This window comes from Dendropsophus ebraccatus, chromosome 1 (genome assembly GCF_027789765.1).
Source record: "Dendropsophus ebraccatus isolate aDenEbr1 chromosome 1, aDenEbr1.pat, whole genome shotgun sequence".
Classification (NCBI taxonomy): domain Eukaryota; kingdom Metazoa; phylum Chordata; class Amphibia; order Anura; family Hylidae; genus Dendropsophus; species Dendropsophus ebraccatus.
In genome coordinates, this window is record NC_091454.1 from 204,459,901 (window position 1) to 204,485,177 (window position 25,277).

Below are 25,277 nucleotides of genomic sequence, written 5' to 3' on the forward strand. Positions count from 1 at the left end.
AGCCCCATAGGTTGAAAAATAAAAGCGCTATAAGTCATAAAAAAAACAGTAAAACTTTAGAAAAGCTATATAAAATGCATATCGCTGTATTCAGACTGACCTATAGAATAAGGATAATGTACCGAAAAGCCGTGGGGGGGACCCGATACAGAGATCGCTGGGGGGGGGGGGGCTAAAATGACCCCCCCCCCCCACCGGGGTCATTTTAGGCTCTTTCCTTAAGGGGTTAATTTTAACATACAGAAAGATACCGGTGAGATCCTTTTTTTTGTACGTCCACTTTTCAATAGGAGATGCGTTTTCAGGTAAAACCTTATGGGTTTTTTTTATGTGAAAATTGACAGGTTTTCTGTAGCAAAAACCACATAGGTGTGAAGTAGCCCTTACAGCTAGCAGAGAGTAGTGGCCCGGCTCTCCAAGGCTCCTGAATGGTCACTACACAGTCTAGTATTACCGCTTACAACATTCGGTACCCAGTGCTCTCCAATATATATAACATTTCAGCTACTGATGAACCACAACCCCCAGCACGTCCTGACAACCAGGGACGGAGGTTTCTCTGAGACAGATTATTTTCTTTTCTCATTATGGATACCAGACGTCTCCCACACCCGCTCACCCCTCCTCTCCGATCTCGTGAGCTTTCGTTTTATCTTTCCCGCGCTTTCCTCTCACTGTGGGAAAACACTGCTCTTGCCCTGACCAAACATGGCCGGCGCCTCACTCTTGCACTCTGCGCATGCTTGGCCACGCCCCCTTCCTGTCCCCGCCCCAGGGCGGTGGACACGTGGTTTTTGTGTATGAAGATGGCGTCGGTTGCGGATAAGGAGGGTGTCGAGGCGGGAGGTGGAGCAGCAGCGGGGTCCGGGTCTAGCCCGACTGGGGGCGGAGACAACCGGAGCGGGTGAGAAGGGGAGGAGCTTTGTGACGATTTGGGGTGTCAACTGTGTGTGTGGTCGTCCTGTCTGCTGCAGCCCATTCATTCCTCCTGTCCTGTATTGTTACTGAGGGGACTACAGGTCCCAGCATGCGTTGTATCTGTGTTATAGTCCTGTATCTCTATCACTACCCCCCCCCATGTGCCCCTCCTGTATAGTCATACACCCCTATCCCTATGTGCCCCCTGTATAGTCATACACCCCTATCCCTATGTGCCCCCCTGTATAGTCATACACCCCTATCCCTATGTGCCCCCTGTATAGTCATACACCCCTATCCCTATGTGCCCCCCTGTATAGTCATACACCTCTATCCCTATGTACCTCCTGTATAGTCATACACCCCTATCCCTATGTACCTCCTGTATAGTCATACACCCCTATCCCTATGTACCTCCTGTATAGTCATACACCCCTATCCCTATGTGCCCCCCTGTATAGTCATACACCCCTATCCCTATGTGCCCCCCTGTATAGTCATACACCCCTATCCCTATGTACCTCCTGTATAGTCATACACCCCTATCCCTATGTGCCCCCCTGTATAGTCATACACCCCTATCCCTATGTGCCCCCCTGTATAGTCATACACCCCTATCCCTATGTACCTCCTGTATAGTCATACACCCCTATCCCTATGTGCCCCCCTGTATAGTCATACACCCCTATCCCTATGTGCCCCCCCTGTATAGTCATACACCCCTATCCCTATGTGCCCCCCTGTATAGTCATACACCCCTATCCCTATGTACCTCCTGTATAGTCATACACCCCTATCCCTATGTGCCCCCCCTGTATAGTCATACACCCCTATCCCTATGTGCCCCCTGTATAGTCATACACCCCTATCCCTATGTGCCCCCCTGTATAGTCATACATCCCTATCCCTATGTGCCCCCTGTATAGTCATACACCCCTATCCCTATGTGCCCCCCCCCTGTATAGTCATACACCCCTATCCCTATGTGCCCCCCCTGTATAGTCATACACCCCTATCCCTGTGTGCCCCCCCCTGTATAGTCATACACCCCTATCCCTATGTGCCCCCTGTATAGTCATACACCCCTATCCCTATGTGCCCCCCCTGTATAGTCATACACCTCTATCCCTATATGCCCCTGTATAGTCATACACCCCTATCCCTATGTGCCCCCCCTGTATAGTCATACACCCCTATCCCTATGTGCCCCCTGTATAGTCATACACCCCTATCCCTATGTGCCCCCCCCCCCTGTATAGTCATACACCCCTATCCCTATGTGCCCCCCCTGTATAGTCATACACCCCTATCCCTATGTGCCCCCTGTATAGTCATACACCCCTATCCCTATGTGCCCCCTGTATAGTCATGCACCCCTATCCCTATGTGCCCCCCCTGTATAGTCATATACCCCTATCCCTATGTGTCCCCCCCCTGTATAGTCATACACCCCTATCCCTATGTGCCCCCCCTGTATAGTCATATACCCCTATCCCTATGTGTCCCCCCCCTGTATAGTCATATACCCCTATCCCTATGTGTCCCCCCCTGTATAGTCATACACCTCTATCCCTATGTGCCCCCCTGTATAGTCATACACCCCTATCCCTATGTCCCCCTCCCCTGTATAGTCATACACCCCTATCTCTATGTGCCCCCCCTGTATAGTCATACACCCCTATCCCTATGTGCCCCCCCTCTATAGTCATACACCCCTATCCCTATGTGCCCCCTCCCCTGTATAGTCATACACCCCTATCCCTATGTGCCCCCCCCCTGTATAGTCATACACCCCTATCCCTATGTACCTCCTGTATAGTCATACACCCCTATCCCTATGTACCTCCTGTATAGTCATACACCCCTATCCCTATGTGCCCCCCTGTATAGTCATACACCCCTATCCCTATGTGCCCCCCTGTATAGTCATACACCCCTATCCCTATGTACCTCCTGTATAGTCATACACCCCTATCCCTATGTGCCCCCCCTGTATAGTCATACACCCCTATCCCTATGTGCCCCCCCTGTATAGTCATACACCCCTATCCCTATGTGCCCCCCTGTATAGTCATACACCCCTATCCCTATGTACCTCCTGTATAGTCATACACCCCTATCCCTATGTGCCCCCCCTGTATAGTCATACACCCCTATCCCTATGTGCCCCCTGTATAGTCATACACCCCTATCCCTATGTGCCCCCCTGTATAGTCATACATCCCTATCCCTATGTGCCCCCTGTATAGTCATACACCCCTATCCCTATGTGCCCCCCCCCCTGTATAGTCATACACCCCTATCCCTATGTGCCCCCCCTGTATAGTCATACACCCCTATCCCTGTGTGCCCCCCCTGTATAGTCATACACCCCTATCCCTATGTGCCCCCTGTATAGTCATACACCCCTATCCCTATGTGCCCCCCCTGTATAGTCATACACCCCTATCCCTATGTGCCCCCCTGTATAGTCATACACCCCTATCCCTATGTGCCCCCTGTATAGTCATACACCCCTATCCCTATGTGCCCCCCCCCTGTATAGTCATACACCCCTATCCCTATGTGCCCCCCCTGTATAGTCATACACCCCTATCCCTATGTGCCCCCCTGTATAGTCATACACCCCTATCCCTATGTACCTCCTGTATAGTCATACACCCCTATCCCTATGTGCCCCCCCTGTATAGTCATACACCCCTATCCCTATGTGCCCCCTGTATAGTCATACACCCCTATCCCTATGTGCCCCCCTGTATAGTCATACAACCCTATCCCTATGTGCCCCCTGTATAGTCATACACCCCTATCCCTATGTGCCCCCCCCCCTGTATAGTCATACACCCCTATCCCTATGTGCCCCCCCTGTATAGTCATACACCCCTATCCCTGTGTGCCCCCCCTGTATAGTCATACACCCCTATCCCTATGTGCCCCCTGTATAGTCATACACCCCTATCCCTATGTGCCCCCCCTGTATAGTCATACACCCCTATCCCTATGTGCCCCCCTGTATAGTCATACACCCCTATCCCTATGTGCCCCCTGTATAGTCATACACCCCTATCCCTATGTGCCCCCCCCTGTATAGTCATACACCCCTATCCCTATGTGCCCCCCCTGTATAGTCATACACCCCTATCCCTATGTGCCCCCCCTGTATAGTCATACACCCCTATCCCTATGTGCCCCCTGTATAGTCATGCACCCCTATCCCTATGTGCCCCCCCTGTATAGTCATATACCCCTATCCCTATGTGTCCCCCCCCTGTATAGTCATACACCCCTATCCCTATGTGCCCCCCCTGTATAGTCATATACCCCTATCCCTATGTGTCCCCCCCCTGTATAGTCATATACCCCTATCCCTATGTGTCCCCCCCCTGTATAGTCATACACCTCTATCCCTATGTGCCCCCCTGTATAGTCATACACCCCTATCCCTATGTCCCCCTCCCCTGTATAGTCATACACCCCTATCTCTATGTGCCCCCCCTGTATAGTCATACACCCCTATCCCTATGTGCCCCCCCTCTATAGTCATACACCCCTATCCCTATGTGCCCCCTCCCCTGTATAGTCATACACCCCTATCCCTATGTGCCCCCCCCCTGTATAGTCATACACCCCTATACCTATATTTCAATGTATAAATGGTTAAATAAAAAAAATATATTTTCTTTAATTTACATTACATGTTTATATAACTTTAACAACGAAGTTTTTTTAATTTGCTGGAATAAGTTATAATGGCTGCTGAACTTTTCCATGCAGCAGATGTGTGTATTCCCATATAAATCCATGAGACAATGGTCTGGCTTGTTCTATCAGCATGCAGAGCGTTGTTGTCTCCTAGAGCAGCGGCACAGCGGTATCCATACCTGGCGGAGCATGTGCAGCACACAAGGGTCCATACGGTGTCTGTATTGTGCTGTACAAGCTCCCGACTTGGCAGGGAACATGGAGGTGTGTGGATCTGTGTCCTGGCCGGAGCTGGGTATATACAGTAGCTATGTCATGGCTGGAGCTGGGTATATACAGGAGCTATGTCATGGCTGGAGCTAGATATATACAGTAGCTATGTTATGGCCGGAGCTGGGTATATACAGTAGCTATGATATGGCTGGAGCTGGGTATATACAGTAGCTATCTTATGGCCGGAGCTGGGTATATGCTGGAGCTGGGTATATACAGGTGCTATGTCATGGCTGGAGCTGGGTATATACAGGAGCTATGTTATGACCGGAGCTGGGTATATACAGGAGCTATGTTATGACCGGAGCTGGGTATATACAGTAGCTATGTTATGGCCGGAGCTGGGTATATACAGGTGCTATGTTATGGCCGGAGCTGGGTATATACAGGAGCTATGTCATGGCCTGGCTATATCCTTCTGTCATTGCAGTGACTCCATACACCTGAGTTCAGGAGCTGCACTGGACACTGAGTCTTCCAACGAGAAGGACGCTTTGGTAAGTAGCTCTTATGGACACCCGCACCTGTCTTCTCCATGGTACAAGAGGAAAAATAAAGTCTCTGTCTCTTCTAGGACTCCACAGCAGAAGGGGAAGTCATGGACACCCAGACCGGCTCAGTGGATGAAGAAAATGGCCGCCAGCTTGGCGAGATAGAGTTACAGTGTGGCATCTGTTTTAAGTGGTTTGGAGCAGAAACATTCGGCATAGATACCACGTATGTTATTATAAGGGGGTTATAGCTACAACAAGCTAGTATTGTGTAGGAAATATATCTTATAATGGACCATTCCTTTCCCCTCTCTGTGCAGGTCATGTCTTCCGTTTATGAACAATTACAGCTTCCATTGTAACGTGTGCCATCACAGCGGGAACACCTACTTTCTGAGAAAGCAAGCCAGTAAGCGAGCAATGAGAAGCCAGTCCATTACTATAGAAATGTGACTGTACGCTTGTGTCGCCAGGATCTATAGAGTTCATATAGACAGGGCCATGCCTAATGAAACCTCGGGCAACCGAACCATTAGTGACAGCCGGAAGTGGAATATCCCTTCCATATATCTAAATAGTGTTGTGTGGACCTGTCAAAATGTTTGGGTTCAGATAACATTGCCGAACCCAACGTCCGGCGTATGATTCCTGCAGCTGCAGAAGTTGGATGCTGCCCTAGGGCATAGGCTGTACCCATGTTTTTCAAGACTCCTTAGGGCGGCATCCAACTTCTGCAGCCGCGGGGTTAAAATACTTAGGGGGAGTTTTATAAGAGGGTGTTAAAGGGGTAGTGCGGCGGTAAACAATTATTCACAGAATAACACACATTACAAAGTTATATAACTTTGTTATCTATGTTATGTCTGTGAATGACCCCCCCACCCGTGTACCCGGAAGTGTGGTGCGCTATACATACCTTTCACGTGCCGACTCGTCTCCGATCTTCAGTCTGCGATGTCGTCTTCGGACGGCCCGGCCGAATCCCTCCGAGCGTCCTGAGTGCCGGCCGCCCTCTTCCGCGTCATCAGCTGCTCAGCCGCGATTGGCTGAGCCAAACTGTGCTCAGCCATTCGCGGCTGAGCATCTGATGACGCTGAAGAGGGCGGCCGGCACTCAGGACGCTCGGAGGGATTCGGCCGGGCCGTCCGAAGACGACATCGGAGACGAGTCTGCACGTGACAGGTATGTATAGCGCACCACACTTCCGGGTACACGGGTGGGGGTGGTGGGACACGGGGAAGGGGGCCATTCACAGACATAACATAGATTACAAAGTTGTATAACTTTGTAATGTGTGTTATTCTGTGAATAATTGTTTACCGCCGCACTACCCCTTTAAACTTAGGGCCCTATTAGACCAGACGATTATCATTCAGATTATCGTTAAATCGTTTGAATCTAAATGATAATCGTTCATTTGAATAGCAGCTAACGACCGAACGAGAAATCGTTGATCGTTTAATAAGACCTTGACCTATTATTATCGTTGATTGTTCGCATTGAATAAGACGACGTTCGGTCGGTCGCAGTAGTGACGAACGCAATAGCGACGACGAGACAACCGCAAGAACGATCATAAGTAACTATTATCTTTCCATGTAAATGGGCGAACAATTTCAGGTCTTTTGTAATAGCGGTCCTTTGGATCGTTTATTATTAACAATTATGCGAACGATAATCGTCCGGTGGAATAGGGCCCTTAGACTGGTGCAAACTGCCCATAGCAACCAATCACAGCTCAGCTTTCATTTTACCACAGCTGAAAGCTGTGCTGTGATTGGTTGCTGTGGGCAGTTTGGGCCAGTCTAAATTTTACACCCTTTAAATCTGGGTCTTAGTGTTCAGGTTCGACAACGTTATCTGAACCTGAGTATTTTGACAGATTTGCAATTTTTTGTTTCTGCAACTTTTGAGTGTGGATTTCTGGGACCTTATTCTGTGATAGTGACAGTAAATCTCGCTCAGTCACCTGAAAAGGTCCTATATGTATATTTAGGATGCCAGAAACTCCTTCACTTCCCATCTGTTTTATTTTGCATTCAGTATCACAATGATAAATCCTAATTCGGTTTATTATAACTTTGTATTGTAGACTTGAAGGAAATGTGTCTTACCACTTTGGCCAACCTAACATGGCAGTCCCGGAACCGGGATGAACACCCTAAGACTATGTTTTCTAAAGACAAGGTGAGGTTTATTCCTCTGTATAGACATTTTGGGGGAGATTTATCAAACATGGTGTAAAGTGAAACTGGCTCAGTTGCCCCTAGCAACCAATCAGATTCCACCTTTCATTCCTCGCAGACTCTTTGGAAAATGAAAGGTGGAATCTGATTGGTTGCTAGGGGCAACTGAGCCAGTTTCACTTTACACCACGTTTGATAAATTTCCCCCCTCATTTTTATATGTCATGAACTTCATCTGTCATTGCTTTCTGTCACCTGCAGGATATAATACCATTTATTGATAAGTATTGGGAAAGTCTAACTACCCGGCAGCGGCCTGGAAAAATGAGCTGGCCTAACAGTATAGTGAAGACTATGGTGAGTGAGTCCTGTGTCCTAGTACTACTGACTACCTGTGTGGTCAGACGTCTCGCTCTCTAGGTGTTAGGTCTCACTTTTATTCTGTGACTTCTGATTTCAGAGTAAAGAACGGGACGTGTTTTTAGTGAAAGAACATCCAGATCCAGGCAGCAAAGACCCAGAGGAGGATTATCCAAAATTTGGGCTGCTTGACCAGGTGACTAAGGGGTATTCCCATCTGATAACATGATAGTGGGGTTCAACCATTGGGATCTTCACCAGTCTAGTCATGGATTTCAGATGTCAATGCTTAACGTGGATGTCTTGTGGATTTTTCCCATTAGAGAAGAGGAGACTGAATGAGAGCCAAATCTACAGCAGAAACTTTGGAGGAGATTTATCAAACATGGTGTAAAGAGAAACTGGCTCAGTTGCCCCTAGCAACCAATCAGATTCCACCTTTCATTTTCCAAAGAGTCTGTGAGGAATGAAAGGTGGAATCTGATTGGTTGCTAGGGGCAACTGAGCCAGTTTCACTTTACACCATGTTTGATAAATCTCCCCAAATTGTCTCCATGCAGGTTTTAGATACAGATTTTCAGTGACGTTCTGTGTCGGAAAATTTGGCAGGGATAATCTCAGTGTGCACATACCCCTACATCTATGAATGAAGCTTTTGTAGTGGAACATCCTCTGTATCAGAAAAAAATATAATCTCTTCTTACCTTACATCTGTCTGATATGTGGAATTCTGTGTTTTATTTTAGGACTTGGCAAATGTTGGTCCGGCTTATGATACCCAGAGGCAGAGCAGCGCAGTGTCCAGCGGAGGGGGATTAAATGGTGAGAGATCTCATTGTATTGTGCTTGCTGCATTTTCGGTCCTTATGTGTAACACCATCTCAAGTGAATGATTTGGCTTGAGCCCTTAGGGCACTATTACACCAAACTATTATCGACTGTACTTTGTTGCCTTTTAACATGACCTATTACACCAAACCATCAGGCAACATGCACAATGTTGTCTTAACCCTTAGGCGACCCTGGACTTACCCGTTCAGAGCGGGACCGCGCGGCGGACGCGCACTGAACCGCCGCGGTTCCGGGTGCCGCTCGTAGCCCGGGGCTGTGGCTATTAGCGGGCACGGTCTGATCGCCATGCCTGCTAATAAAGTAATCGGATGCAACTGTCAAAGTTGACAGCTGCATCCGATTAGTTGTATGCAGCCGTTCCCTGGTGTCTAGTGGGGCTCCGAGGAGCTAGCCACACATCCTGTTGCAGCAGCCGGAAGCAATCAAAGTGCCTATCTCATCAATCTAAGCAGCATAGATCTCAATGAGAGATCAGTGTACTTATACTAGAAGTCCCCCAGGAGGAATAACCCTAACCCCAGAGGGGCTTCTAGTATAAGTGTAAAAGTAAAAAAAAAAAAAAAAAAGTTATTAATAAGCCCCCTTCCCTAATAAGTTTGAATCACCCCCCTTTTCCCATGTTTTATAAATAATAATAAATAAATAAATGTTATTGCCGTGTGCGTAATCGCCCAAACTAGTAATTAATCACATTCCTGATTTCGCACAGTAAATGGCGTAAGCGCAAGAAAAACCCCAAAGTGCAAAATCGCACATTTTTGGTAGCATCAAATCCAGAAAAATTGTAATAAAAAGTGATCAGAAAGTCATATATGCGCAATCAAGGTACCAATAGAAAGTACAGATCATGGTGCAAAAAATGACACCTCACACAGCCCCATAGAGCGATTTTAACCCCTTAACGACATCGGGCGTACGTATACGCCCCCGCAGGGTGGGCTTTAACGCAAACGGGCGTATACGTACGCCCGATGTTTCCCCGATCGCTGCGTGTTCGCACACAGCGATCGGGGACGATGGCCTGCTATAAATCATAGCAGGCCATCTTAGCTTCACGGCACGGGGGGGTGGTTAACACCCCCCGTGCTTACGATCGCCGCTATAGGCTGATCAATTCAGATCAGCCAATAGCGGCGATCGGAACCTTTCCAGGTCATCGATGACCCGGAAAAAAATGGAGGTCGGTGCTGTCCAAGGACGGCACCGACCGCCATTACTGTAAAAAGTAATGGTGGTCACCGTGCCACCGGCCCGATCGCCGTGAACGGCTGTCCGGTACCGGCCGGCCGTTCACGGCGATCGGGCCGGTGGCACGGCGAACAGAGTCCCACAATATAGTAAATACCTGCCCTGGACCCCTCAGCTAGGTAGCCGAGGGGTCCAGAGCCGGTATTTGTACATTACTCACCTGTCCCGGGCTCCTGATCGGCGTCTTCCGGGTTCGCGGCGTCCTCGTGTTCGTTCGGGTCTTCGGCTTCCTCCGTGACGTCACGTTCGGCTTCTCTCGGCTATTTTCGGCTCCAGCGTCGGCTTTTTCCGTATTTTTCGCTCTGCTGCCCTCTAGCGGCTGATATGTGTAATACACTTATCAGCAGCTACAGGGATGTTCAGAATGTAGAAAAAGTTTTTGTTTTTTTTTCAAATTTTTTTTTTTTTCTATTTTCCGCACCCTATCGCCGCTGAGTGTTGATCAGCATCGCACGAAAGTGCGCTGCTAATCAGCAACTCCTCCTTTTTGGCATAGGGTGTTTTTTTTTCTATATTCTACTGCCACGGTCTGCTTATAAGTGCCGCACATAAGTGCGGCATTTATCAGCAACTCCTTTGTTGGCGTAGGTTTTTTTTTTTTTATACTTACTGTAAAAAACACTACACTACACCACACTACATTGAATAAAGTTTGACACTACACCACTACATACCCCATATACTAGTCCCCGTATAACGATGGCCCCCAGGGTGTTTTTGGCGTCAGAGGGATACGTTATTGCCTCCGACACCGAAACAGCCAGTGAGGATGAATGGGGGGATCCTTCTTTCCTCCATTCATCCTCATCATCCTCATCATCCAGTGACGTGTCTGGGGGTAGCGTAGCGTATGCTGCCCCGCAGACACGTCTTTTCTGCCAGTACCGTCCCAATAAGAGATGACGGTATGGAGTGAAATTCTACAAACTCTGTGAGCGTACCTCAGGGTACACTTACAGACTTAGGGTACGTGCACACTGCAGAATGGCGAAGGATAACCCTTCGTGCATTCCGCAGCTGGCACCCGCCGGCGGACTGATGCGGGCGCATGTCTCTACCCGTGTCATAGACTCCATTCTATGCACAGGCGGATTCCATCGTCCATCCAAAGAATGAACACGTTGGACGGAGACCGGAATCCGCCCATGCATAGAATGGAGTCTGACATGGACGGAGACGTGCGCCTGCATCAGTCCGCCGGCGGGTGCCAACTGCGGAATGCACGAAGGATTATCTGTCGCGATTCCGCAGTGTGCACGTACCCTTAGAGTGTATGTAGGAAGGGACACCCAAATGCAGCCCCCAGATGCCCCCTCCCCCCCCATCCTCGGGACAAGTGGGAAGATCGTCCGGGAACTGATCTTCCCACTGCTGGATAAAGGTTACCACCTGTACGGGGATAACTTTTATACCAGCACCCCCTCTTCCGGTCCCTCGCTGCCCGAGCTACTGTAGCTTGCAGCACGATCCGAAAATATCAGAAGTAGTAATAGCGCCCTAATATTTAGTAGCCATATAGCGGACCCAGCGCTTCTGGATATGAAGGACCCCGTATCGCACCAGGACAACATTTTCCAGGTGACGTCCCCCACACTGGAAAACAGGAGACCCCAGAAGAAGTGCAGAGTGTGGCGTAACAGGGGGATCAGGAAGGACACCATTTTCCAGTGTGACACCTGTCCTGATCACCCCGGCCTCTGCATACTGGATCGCTCCAAGGCGTACCACACGTCACTGGGGTTCTACATTATCTAAATTCTTTCCCTTATTCCTATTTCAGGGGTCACGTTGGTCCAGGGATTATTCTGATCGCCATTATGGAGTCGGGAAGGAATTTTTCCCCTGTGATGAGGCTACTGTCGTCTGCCTCACGAGGGGTTTTTGCCTTCCTCTGGATCAACACAGGTTGAATTTGATGGACACCTGTCATTTTCAACCTTATAAACTAATAATTGGCCTAATACCCCCAAATAAATTAGAATGGTCCCTTTTCCCCAGCTAAGTAGGTATGGCCGCCATTCCCATTAGAGGATGCCATGATGCAATTACAAAGCCTCTGTGCGGCCAGGACAGTAGAAACCCCCCACAAGTGACCCCATTCTGGAAACTACACCCCATAAGGAATCTAAGAAGGGGGGCAGCGGGGATATGGCCCCCTGGTGACGGCCACATTTGGGACGTGAAAATGAAAAAAATTGTATTTTTTATTTTCTCGGCACATGTTCTACGTAAGTGCCCGTCACCAGTGGGGTCCATATCCTCACTGCACCCCTTGTTAGATTCCTTATGGGGTGTAGTTTCCAGAATGGGGTCACTTGTGGGGGATTTGGCTAGAATGGATGATGAACGCCATGTCGCATTTACAGAGCCCTCGTGCTGCCAAAACACTGGAAACCCCCCACAAGTGACCCCATTTTGGAAACTACACCCCTCAAGGAATCTAACAAGGGGTGCAATGAGGATATGGACCCCTTGATGACGGGCACATTTGTGCCATGAAAGTGAAAAAATGAAATTTTTTACTTTTACGTCACATTGTTCCACATTTGTGCCCGTCACCAGTGGGGTCCATATGCTCACTGCCCCCCTTGTTAGATTCCTTGAGGGGTGTAGTTTCCAGAATGGGGTCACTTGTGGGGGGTTTCCAGTGTTTTGGCAGCACGAGGGCTCTGTAAATGCGACATGGCCCTTGAAATCCTTTTCAGTGAAATTCAGCTTCCAAAAGCCAATTGGCGCTCCTTCCCTTTGGAGGCTCGTCCTGCGCCCGCTTGGCACTTTATGTCCACATGTGGGGTATTTCTGTACTCGGGAGAAACTGCGCTACACATTTTGTGTCTTTTTTTTTCCTTTTATCCCATTGTGAAAATGAAAAATTGAAGGCTAGAACAACGTTTTAGTGTAAAAAATAAATTTTTCTTTTTTCACGCCATATTGTTCGGAAAATCTGTGAAGCACCTATGGGGTCCAGATGCTCACCGCACCCCTTGTTACATTCCTTGAGGGGTGTAGTTTTCTAAATGGTGTCCCTTTAGGGGTGTTTTTTAGGTTTTGGCACCCCAGAGCCTCTGCCAACCTGAAGTGGTACAGTCAGAAATGACCAAATATAACGGAGGCGTTGAAATTCACTAGGCGCTCCTTTGTATCTGAGGCTTGTGGTTGCGTCAAATATTTCTATAAACTGCAGAAACGGGACAATAATTATTGGGGTGCATTTCTCTGGTAATAGGTTTATAATTATGAAAAATATTGGATTACAATATAATCTCTGCACAGAAAATAAAAATTTTCAAATTCCTTACACACTTAGCTTTTATTTCTGTGACTCCCCTAAAGGGTTAAAACACTTTCTGGATATGCTTTTACAGAGTTTGGGGGGTGCAGTTTCTGAAATGGGGTGCTTTGTGGGGCTTTCTAACATACAGGCCCCTCAAATACACTTTGAGGCTGGGTTCACACTATGTATATTTGAGGCTGTATTTGTGAGGCTGTATAGCAACCAAAACCAGGAGTGGATTGAAAACACAGAAAGGCTCTGTTCACATAATGTTGTAATTGAGTGGATGGCCGTCATTTAATGGCAAATATTTGCTGTTATTTTAAAACAACGGCTGTGGTATTGAAATAATGGCCGTTATTTACTGTTATATGGCGGCCATCCACTCAATTTCAACATTGTGTGAACAGATCCTTTCTGTGTTTTCAATCCACTCCTGGTTTTGGTTGCTATGAGGACCTGACATGAGGACCAAATACAGCCTCAAATATACATAGTGTGAACCCAGCCTAAACCTGAACAGGTCCCTAAAAATATCTGATTTTGAAATTTTACTGGAAATTTGCTGCTAATGTTTTAAGCTCCCTATTGTCTAAAAAAAATGAAAGATAGTTTAATAAATGCCGCCAACATAAAGTAGACATGTTGCTAATGCTATTTAATATATAATTTATATAACCACTTTCTGTATACGCAAAAAAGTTTCAAAGTTGGAAAAATGCATTTTTTTCACATTATTTGGTTTTTATTCATAAAGATTTGTTATGAGTATCGACTCCAATTTACCAGAAATGTAAAGTACAATATGTCACGAGAAAACAATCTCAGAATCAGCCGGATAGGTAAAAGCATCCCGAAGTTATTAATGACTAAAGTGACACTGGTCATATTCATAAAATTTGTCTCTGTCCTTAAGGCCATTTCAGGCTCTGTCCTTAAGGGGTTAAGGTGCATATATTTGTTAACAATGGTTTGAATTTTTTACAGGCCATCATATACAATGAAAGTTATACATGTTTCATATAGTTGTAATCGTAACGACTTGAGGAATATATATAAGAAGTCAGTTTCACCCCGGGGCGAATGGCGTAAAAACAAAAAAAAACAAGTAAAAGAGAAATGCTTTTTTTTTGTTTTTGTTTTTTTCAATTTCACCACGCATTGAATTTTTTTCTGGTTTCGCAGTGTACTTTATGAAAAAAATTCAGCCTTTCGTTGCAAAGTACAATTAGTGGCACAAAAAATAAGGGCCCATGTGGGTTTCTAGGCGAAAAAATGCTATGGCCTTTAAAGCACAAGGAGGGAAAAACGAAAACGCAAAAATTGAAATTGGCCCGGTCCTCTAAGGGTTAAAACATGATCTTTCACAGCGATAACAATAGTGACATACTGCTGGCCACTGCTTGGTGCAATGGCGGCAGCAAACCGCCGCCATCTTTTTTTTTTTTTGGGGGGGGGGGGGGAGGGGGGGCTACCTGGACAATCTAAGGATCAGCCAAGGAGTCGATCATCGGCTGATCGTTGTCTTTTAATGTTTTTTAAAAAAATTTGGCCGCTGGATTGCGTTACTCTGCGTGTAATAGTGATGCATGGTGGACAGCTAATGGCAATGTAAAGAAAATTATTGGCTGTGACTCTGACCCATCTCTGCCAGTGGTTGACTGAGTGGCCTGTCACTTCAGAGATGGCTTCAGCGGGGCCTGCAGTGAGCAGTAAAAAGGCAGTAGGACTGGTGAAGATCCCAATGGTTGAACCCCACTATCATGTTATCAGATGGGAATACCCCTTAGTACTTGTATCCATGTATCTGCCTCCATAACAGAACCTGAATGAATACATCCTCATCTCACGCTGTTAACTTTGTTTGTATTAAGGGTCTGCGGCCGCCAGCTCTGCAAAAGGTAGAGGAGCTAAACGCAAGCAGCAAGATGGCAGTTCTTCCAGTGCAACCAAAAAAACCAGAAGGTAACACATCTGAACTTTTCTTAAAGGGGCTGTCTGGCTAGTAGAAAAGTTAATTCCAACATCATGTAGCTATAATACATTGCATATGCGTTTGGTTTTGACCACATGGTGATAGCAACTTGGTAGCTTCTCTGCTGAAGGAGGAAGTGGAGTGCTGGGGTGCAAAACAGGTTTTCTGCTCCCTGGAAAACCCCTTTAAGCATATGATGATTTGCAAAGTCTAGATCTGTACTAGACCTATATGTGGATTTGGTATTTTTGCCTCTGGTTAGAAATCCAAAAGGGAAGCCGAGGCAAAATCTGCATTTAATATTTTTTACAGACCTGCAAAGAGAAATTCTGCTGCATTTTGGATTTAACCAGAGGCCAGTTATATACTGGGGTTATACAGACGTGTGGATTTTGTGTCCATATTATGCCTGCTGGTCCTGAATCAAATGTGGGACTGATGGTTTGAACTGACAGCTGTCAGTTAATTGTAGGCCGGTGATAAGACCCTATAGTCAGGCCTGGACTGCCAGCCATAACATGGACTTAAAGGGGTTATCCAGCGCGACAGATTTTGTAAGCCAAAGCCAGGAATGGATATGAAAAGATGAAAAAGTCTCATTCTTTCCTTTATGACCTGTTCTCTGTTTACAGTCTGTTCCTGGCTTTGGTTTCCAAAATCTGTCAGATAAATCAGTCTGTGTAAAGGCACCATAAGGGACTGATCACCGGCCTACAATGAATAGATGATAAAAATGCTTACAAAAAGATCTTACAATACACATAACTGACCACTAGGTGGTGCTTATGTCTGGCTAGAAGGAGAACCATCTTTTCTATTAGCAGACTGTTGAGGCACAGGTGTAGTTGTCTGTTTCTTAAAGCCACTCTGTAGCCACTGCCTACGTCATCTTGTAGAGTTCTTGGGATCGGATCCCGTGCAGGCGCACCTACGCGACCGGCTTTATCAAACTAGTCTAGCTGGTGCGTCAGTGCGCCTGTTTGGGATCCAATCCCAAGAACTCTACAAGATGATGTAGACAGTGTGCGCCAACATGAGATGGGGTGGGGTGGCCGCTGACAGGCATGCGAGCCGGGGCTGGGCCGAGAGCGGCACTAAACAGGGCGTGGAAGACTGGCAGAGGAGACACCACAGAGGCGGCGCAGACCCGGCCATGTCACTACAGCGACGCCGAAGCTCAAAAAAATACTGCATGCGCATTCACATGGAACCCTGTAAAGGCGGGCAGGGGGCAGCACGGGAGGCAGGGGGTGACTACCAGCAACACCACAAAGGCGGCGCTACACTAGGGCACAAATGCTCTCGGCCCGCCTCTTAGACACGGCAGCCCCGCTACTAAAGTTGGGTTTTCTCATGAAAGCCTAACCTGCTTTATAAAACATACCACCAGAAAGGACTTCGCCTAAGCTACAACAAGGTACAAGTAGTTTGGGGGGGGGGTTCCACAGTGGCTACAGAGTCACTTTAAAGGGATAGTGTGGAGAGCAGAAGACAGCAAAAGTTTTAAAGGGGTTGTCCAGTGTTAGAAAAACATGACCACTTTCTTCCAGAGACAGCACCACTCTTGTAACAAGTTTGCGTGAAGGTTTTTTTTAACTCCGTTCCATTGAAGTGAATGGAGCTTAATTGCAAACCACACCTGAACTGGAGACGAGCGGTGCTATCTCTGGAAGAAAGTGGCCATGTTTTTGTAGTGCTGGATAACCCCTTTTAAGCTCCTCAGCGCTCACTTCTTGCATTTCAACATCTTGTATACCTTCATAGACAGAAGGGAGCAGGTGCATAATCCCAATTATTTCATTGGGCGAAAACTACACCTACACACAGTGTCCGATGGTGCAGCAACATTGTGACGCTTTCGGTCATCATGTGAAACATGGTCACCTGTTTGCTTGTAGCTATCATCCTCAGTAAGCTGTACCACCATCTTATATAGCCATGACTTGCTACTACTTTTCAGATGTGACCCATTGCTTCAAGCAGTTTTTCTCACAGTTGTATACATATATGTATGATATTTGTCCATCACTTATAGAAAACGTTAGACGTTAAGATGTCACATAGGACAGTATAGGCAGTATAGAATCCAGAGCAGTGTCAGTAATCCTCCTATATCTCCCTATAGTAATAATGTGATTCTCTTTGCAGTGATCCACTGTTTGCCACACAGCGCCTGCCTCCCCATGGCTACCCATTAGAGCATCCGTTCAATAAGGATGGATACCGATACATCCTGGCGGAGCCTGACCCGCATGCACCTGACCCCGAGAAGCTGGAGTTGGACTGCTGGGCTGGAAAACCTATTCCAGGAGACTTGTACAGAGCCTGTCTATACGAGAGGGTGCTGCTCGCCCTGCACGACCGAGGTGAGGAAGATTTCTGCAAGTGTCACTGTGATCTTCACTTTACCATGGCATAGTACATGGCTTCATATGTTATTAATGGATTCGGTTTTCAGCTCCTCAGTTGAAGATCTCTGATGATCGCCTGACTGTATTGGGAGAGAAGGGATACTCCATGGTGAGGGCATCGCACGGCGTCAGAAAAGGATCTTGGTATTTCGAGATGTTTGTCGATGAGATGCCGCCAGATACAGCTGCCCGGCTGGGCTGGTCACAGGCTTTAGGTATGGTGTCTAATAAAGAGAGAGATTTGGGGTCTTGTAGGGGTCTATATTTTGATCATGAACTTGTTGATCTCATTGAGCTATTCCCTCTATTCGCTGTTCTTTATAAGGAGGGATTGTAGTTTGAAAACCATATTGGATTTCTCAGGTCTGTGGACATGTCTAAGTTAGTAGAAACCTTTGCCTCTTCAGGGAATAACAGCTCAGTGACTAAGACATGTGCTGATCCTCTGTTATTTGATTATGACATGCCAAAAGTTTTGATAGGTCCAGGTCTGAACATTCAGACCGGTTCCAATCCTGAGAACGATCTGTGTTACTTGATGGTTCGGGCTTCTAAGGGCCCTATTCCACTGGACGATTATCGTTTGCATATCATTAACGATTAACGATCGCAAACGACCACTATTGCGAAAGACCTGAAAACGTTCACTCATTTCCATTGAACGATAATCGTTACTTATGATCGTAATTGCGATCGTTTTTTCTTCGCTATTTATTCGCTATTGCATTCGTATCTATTGCGAACGACCGAACGATGTCTTATTCAACGCGAACGATTTGCGAACGAGCAACGATAAAAATAGGTCCAGGTCTTATAAAGCGATCAACGATTTCTCGTTCGGTCGTTAATCGTTAACTGCATTTCAACCGAACGATTATCGTTTAGATTCGAACGATTTAACGATAATCTGAACGATAATCGTCCAGTGGAATAGGGCCCTAAGTCTGTGAAGCCTTACTGAGATGGAGCGGATGTGCCACAGCATGGTCCTCTCCCTGCTCGTTCTCCCGATCGGTACGGGTCAAAACTTTTGGCACGTCTCTCATGTGTCAAAAGTTTTCTTTTTATGACCAGTACGTTTTAAGTATAAGTGAAGTTGTATTTGTCTGCTGCTGTGAAAACTTTGACACTTTTGACTAGGAGTTAAAACGCATCATCGTATGGTGAGATAGGAGTAAACATTGCATCCGTATGGATATGATATTGGATTCTGGTAAGGGATAACTCTCATTCTCCTCTGTAGGTAATCTTCAGGCTCCATTAGGTTATGACAAGTTTAGCTATTCCTGGCGCAGCAAGAAGGGAACAAAATTCCATCAGTCAATAGGGAAGCACTATTCTGATTCCTATGGACTGGGAGACACCCTGGGCTTCTACATCAACCTCCCAGATGAGACGGAGACGGCCCTGGCTCTGCCCGACACCTACAAAGACAAGGTAAGGGGGCACAGATCTAGTACAGCACATTGCCTCATGTTATGGATGGTGTCATTCATCTCCTTATATCTGTGTTCTCTCTCAGGCCTTGATTAAATTCAAGAGTTATCTCTACTTTGAAGAGAAGGACTTTGTGGATAAAGCAGAAAAGAATCTGAAGCAAGCCCCGGGCAGCGAGGTGAGTTATGTTTCCTTGGTTTAATCTGTTACCAGAGCTCACCTGAGGCCCCCAGGCCTACTATGGCTGTGTGTCTATAGAGGCCCAATTACACAGACCGATGGTTGAATCTGGCAGACACAGTCTCATTTAATAGGGCCAACCATCATCAGATGAATAAGCAATTGCCCACTTGTCGGCTGATTGCTCAATTCTGACCTGTCAAAAAACTAATATGGCTGCACTTCTCGCTGTGTAGATGTTGGTGGATTAAAGCAAAGGGTGACAAGGATAGGGTGTAGTGGGTGACATTTATCACATTGCGCTGCTCAAACCATACGTCAAAAAAAAGTTCATTGAAAAAAAAAAAACTGGACAGCTTTATCATACATCCCGGGACACATGTATGTGTGTGTGTGTGTGTATGTATATATATATATATATATATATATATATATATATATATATATATATATATATATATATATATATATACACATTTTTATTTTTTTGCTATTAAACCTGGCATAAAGTGCAAGCTTAAAAATAAAAAAAATAATGAATTTGCATAATTTATTCAATACAATGAAGTTCCCTAAAATAGTTCCTGTAACCTGTAGTACCACGCATGTGTAGCCCTCTGGAATACAACTTCACAGCGATCTCGGGATTGGTAGGGATCCCAGCAGTCGGACCTCTACCGATGCACAAGCTATACTATCCCATGTATAGGGAATAACTTGCTTGAGACTATCCATTGCAGCAGGAGTCTCCCACCTCTGCCCTGTCTGGGGTAGGACACTGTTTTCTGCATTGTTTCTTAAACAAACAATCCTGAGAAATTAGATTATCTGGTTTATTTCTAGGTTTAAAGTAGGGATGGTCCGAACCGAGTTCGGTTCGGGTTCGTACGAACCCGAACTCTCGGCAATGATTCCCGCTGTCTGCCTGCTCCGTGGAGAGGATGGATACAGCGGGAGGACCGCCTGGAAAACTGGGATGCAACCATAGCCATAGGCTGTATCCCAGTTTTCCAGGTGGTCCTCCCGCTGTATCCACTCTCTCCACGGAGCTGGCAGACAAGCGGGTATCTGTTGCCGAACGTTCAGGTTCATACGAACCCGAACCTCGGAGGGTTCGGACCATCCCTAGTTTAAAGTCCTATTACCTCAGCTCTTGGTGATTACCCCTGCTTTTTTTTTTCCCTCTCTGATACAGATCATATTTTATAAGAATGGGGTCAGCCAAGGAGTGGCCTATAAAGATATTTTTGAAGGTGTCTATTACCCAGCGATATCCCTCTACAGGGGCTGCCAAGTAAGTATACAGTACAGGAAGCTTTTAGAAATTCTAAATGATAAGAATGAAATATGTTTACATGCTTTTAATTTTTTTTTTATAGGTTTCTATTAATTTCGGACCTCATTTCAAGTATCCACCGAAGGATCTGACCTTTCGCCCGGTGAGTCTAAAATATTTAAAGTGTCACTGTTTCCTAAAACTTTTGACATGTCAAAAGTTTTGATCGGGCCGGGTCTGAGCGTTCAGACCCATAACGTTCGGGAGATAAGAGTCGAGACAAGACCACGCTAAGCACAGTCCTTTCCATATCCCTGAAAAAAAAAAAGTTTTCAAAAAGCCTTGTTTATACCAAAATGGTAAAGATAAAAACTACTGATCATTATAACACACTGTGGGGGAGATGTATCATTATAACACACTGTGGGGGAGATGTATCATTATAACACACTGTGGGGGAGATGTATCATTATAACACACTGTGGGGGAGATGTATCAAACATTTAATAAAGTGAAACTGGCTCAGTTGCCCCTAGGAACCAATCAGATTCCACCTTTCATTTTCCTAAGAGTCTGTAAGGAATGAAAGGTGGAATCTGATTGGTTGCTAGGGGCAGTTTCACTTAATTCCATGTTTGATAAATCTCCCTATAACTCTTCACAAAACTTTTATTTTTGCAGGACTAATATTGCAATGAACAATATTTTATTTATTAAATCAGAAATGTAAAAACACATGATTAAAAAGGAACAAAAGCAATACCAAACAAAAGAATCAGTGAGAAAACATATAACCGTCAATTTATATATTAGTTCAGCAGTAGTATGGGTGTGGATTCCGGCACTCCAGACTTGGTAAATTAAAACATCGCTTTTATTAAGTGCAAATGAAAACATAGCGCTATGTACAAGCTGACCAACGCGTTTTACACAACTGCGCTTAATCATGGTCATGATTAAGTGCAGTTGCACACAATGATAAATTTAGGTAAGTGAAGCAGTCCAAGAAAAAAATAGTGTATGTAGTCCTGCAGGATCTCACATCTAAGGGGCCTATTCCACTGAGCGATAATCGGCCCGATTTGGGCGATTATAGCTCAGTGGAATAGAGATAACGATCAGCCGATTATCAAGTCATTGGCTGATCGTTTATTTAGGCCCAAACCTAACATCATCAGTCACCCACCGCGCATCGCTGCGTGGAATAGCGGTGCGCGGCGGTCGACCGTCGCTTTGAGAAGCAGCATACATTACCTAGCAGGGCTTCTCCTACGCTCGGTCTTCCTCCCTGGGTCCCGTGGCGCAGCAGCAGCTTCGGTGCGGCCTGACTGAGCTGTCAGACCGCTCAGCCAATCACAGGCCAGGACCGCCACGGCCTGTGACTGGCTGAGCGGTCTGACAGGTCAGTCAGGCCGCTCCGGAGTTAATGCTGCACCGCAAGACCCTGGGAGGAAGACTGAGCGGAGGAGAAGCCCTGCCAGGTAATGTATGGTGCAAGGGCTGCAAGGACATCGGTAACTATGTCCTTGCAGCCCTCGCTTACGATTGTCGGGCCGTGGAATAGGCCCAGTAAACGAGCGCCGATCTAGAATAGGACCATAAGGTGTAACTTGACGCCCACTGCTAACAATAAGCGAGATCCTGCAGGACTATATGCAATATATATATTGCACTGCTTCGCTTGTACTTATGCTTATCATTTTGTATACACTCCATTGTGCCATCTAGTGGTAGATACATGTATACTCACACATACTATATACAGCATGTATTGGGATATAGATATATATCAACTACATATGAATTTATGGTTATATGTCTTCTCACCGATTCTTTTGTGTTTTCGTACTGCTTTTGTTCCTTTTATAATCATGTGGTTTTTAAATTTTTGATTTAATAAACAAAATATTGTTCATTGCAATGCTTGTCCTGCATATCCTTGTTTGATCCAGATGGGATTTTTAGTTTTTTTTTAATGGGTATTCTTTATGCATAGGGATTTTTCTTAAAAATAAATTTATACCAAACTGCCCTCTTTATGTATAAGTTGTAAAACATATGTCTCAGGAGGTCTTAGGTTCCTAATTTCTTTTGACCAGTGTGTAGAGCGGTGACAAAGGTCATCCCTCTTTTTGGACGACCTGTCCTATTTCATATTACAGAGACAGAATGTTGATTTGGTTCAACACCATGTAATGCTATATTTTTCCTGTGGTGGCGCTGCAGGGGAACTATTGCCAGTGCTGGCTAAAGTTAACCTCATTGAAATAAACCTGTCATTATTATCCTTACAGATGAGCGACATGGCCAGAGAGGTGGTGGTCGAGCACACGTTAGCGGACGTTCTTTACCATGTAGAAACTGAAGTTGATGGCAGAAAGAGTCCTCCTTGGGAGCCTTAACCTTAGTTATATTTTATTAGTGTTTTTTTGTTACCCTTCATTCCTCCAACCCCTATAAGGGTTATTACACGTATAATGAATTCTGGATCCCTACATCAGATTCCCAGACCCCTGCTTGTTATCATTAACTTTCACTATGTACGTTAATGAGTGATGTCCCTGCAAGGCCGGTCACACGCTAACATATTATGGATGCTAAATTGCAGCCTGACTGTGGGTCTGATCACCTGAGCTGAAAGCTGTAAGATCAGATCTTCAGTCTCATGGTGCATTTACACAGACAGCTTTATTTGACAGATTTTAGAAGCCAAAGCCAGGAATGGATTTGAAAAGAGGATAAATCTCAATCTTTCCTTTTATGACCTGTTCCCTGTTTAAAGTCTATTCCTGGCTTTGGCTTCCAAAATCTGTCAGATAAATCTGTCTGTGTAAACGCACCATTAGGGTCCATTTACACAGAGATGATCTGCCAAAGATTTGAAGCCATAGCCAGAAATGGATTTGAAAAGAGGAGAAATCTCAGGCTTTCCTTTATGACCTGATCTCTGTTTATAGTCTGTTTCTGGCTTTGGGTTTAAGTCTTTGGCAGATAATCTGTCAGATAATGTTTCTGTGTAAATGGACCCTAAGGCACCTATTACTCAGCCTGATATTGAGGAGGAAGCGAGTCCAGACCTCGTTCCCTACTCGTTTGTGCTATTATACGCACAGAAATCATGCGGTGGCCTGCACTGACGATCTTTACATCTTCCGCTTGGCCCATAGAAGAGAGTATCGTTCTGCTGCCGCTGCTCCTATTCACGGAGTGATTGGCAGCAGACCATCACTATAGTTGTCAGGATTTTAGAACATACTGAAAGACAATGATCATTCAAGATCGTGCATGTCAGCTGATCCTCTCCTTTCAACACGAGCTATTACACCAAACGATTATCGCTATGTAATTGGCCCAGTATGGCCGATAATCGTTTTGTGTTATATGACTCGAAGGCTAGGACTTGTGACCGTAATACAGAAACGAGTCCGTATAATGCTTGTGTGAAACCGGCTTAAGACAAAGCTAGGAGTATATAGTCGTCTATTCCCTGACAGCGAGCAGAACATGAACTGTGTGATACAGAAAGTATATTGGAAAATTGTATGATTTTTCATTCAGCAAAGAATAAGCCTCACAGTAATGTGACCCCTTTTAATTTTAAAGATTTGGCCACTGCTGCTGCTTATCTGAAGAGGATTCAACACAGGATCATCCATATAAGCATATGAATACATTGACAGTGCAAGGTCCTGCACATCAGGATACACACTAATATTACACAAGACTTTCCTGGATATACGGCCAAAGCATAAGCAGCGTGGCTTCCAAGTATTCTCATGTTTTATTAACTTAAATGCAGTATAGACTGGGTCATTCACTATTCTTCAACAAAGTATTATTCTTCCTGGTCAGTGAGGGTTGCCTTGTGTGTCGCTGAATCTTGTAGTTCAACTCTGATGTAAAAATATTACTTGTTTCTTTTAAATAAAGATTTTTTTTTTATTATTTACAATTCTATTTTCTTTTCATTTTTTTTAACATGTTGCTAAAGGACTACTTAGTGGCTGTCTAGATGAGAGTTCACACTAACACACATGCTTATCTGTTAAAGGGAATCTGTCTGCACCTAGACTGGACCAAAGTGCTAACAATTTAGTGTAGATGGTACCTGTAGTGTGTGTCCATGCAGTAGATTCTGAGCGATATTATGTCTCATATTGTAATCAAGAGTCAAAGAGGAGTAGTGGCTTGGTGTTTGTGCTTGGCGTTTCGGCATACCTCGCCACTACTTTCTTATCCCTCTTTTTCATGCATGTTTACTGCTGGCCGGCCTCCTGCTTGATGATGTTGTTTCCACTGTGCACGCATGCGCCCCTGATCTCCCAGGCCACACAGCCGCCAACCAGAGTTTATTGATGTCACTCTCTGCTTACCCGCAGTCCTCCCTGATTCCTGGAACAGCAATGTCAGAAGCGTGCAGCCTGGGAGATCAGAGGCGCTTGTGCGAACTGGCAAGATGGCGACTAGCCCTTGCCAGCAGCAGTGGTGCATGCACAGTGATGATGACAGCAAGGAGCCGGAGTCTGACCAGCAGTAAATATGCATGAAAAAGAAGTAGGGAGAAGTGTCAAAACGTGGCACAAACACCAAGTCACTACTCCTCTTTGACTCTTGATTACAGTACGAGACCAAAGATTGCTCAGTCTACTGCATGGACTGATTCACTAAGGGTACCATGCTCACAAGGAACCTGA

At 45.8% G+C, this 25,277-nt stretch overlaps 1 protein-coding gene across 1 annotated transcript; it reads left to right on the forward strand.

Annotated features, from left to right (window-relative positions):
* Nucleotides 1–749: 749 nt before the first annotated feature.
* Nucleotides 750–24,535, forward strand: ASH2L (ASH2 like, histone lysine methyltransferase complex subunit). The gene is made up of 16 exons (XM_069967092.1): nt 750–904; nt 5,324–5,390; nt 5,468–5,610; nt 5,705–5,793; nt 7,477–7,571; nt 7,832–7,927; nt 8,031–8,126; nt 8,677–8,752; nt 15,179–15,269; nt 17,428–17,645; nt 17,738–17,905; nt 18,934–19,127; nt 19,213–19,305; nt 20,503–20,601; nt 20,687–20,746; nt 22,878–24,535. Exons 1-16 carry the CDS (start codon nt 801–803, stop codon nt 22,983–22,985), a joined length of 1,797 nt encoding a protein of 598 aa, XP_069823193.1. The 5' UTR covers nt 750–800; the 3' UTR covers nt 22,986–24,535.
* Nucleotides 24,536–25,277: the final 742 nt, after the last annotated feature.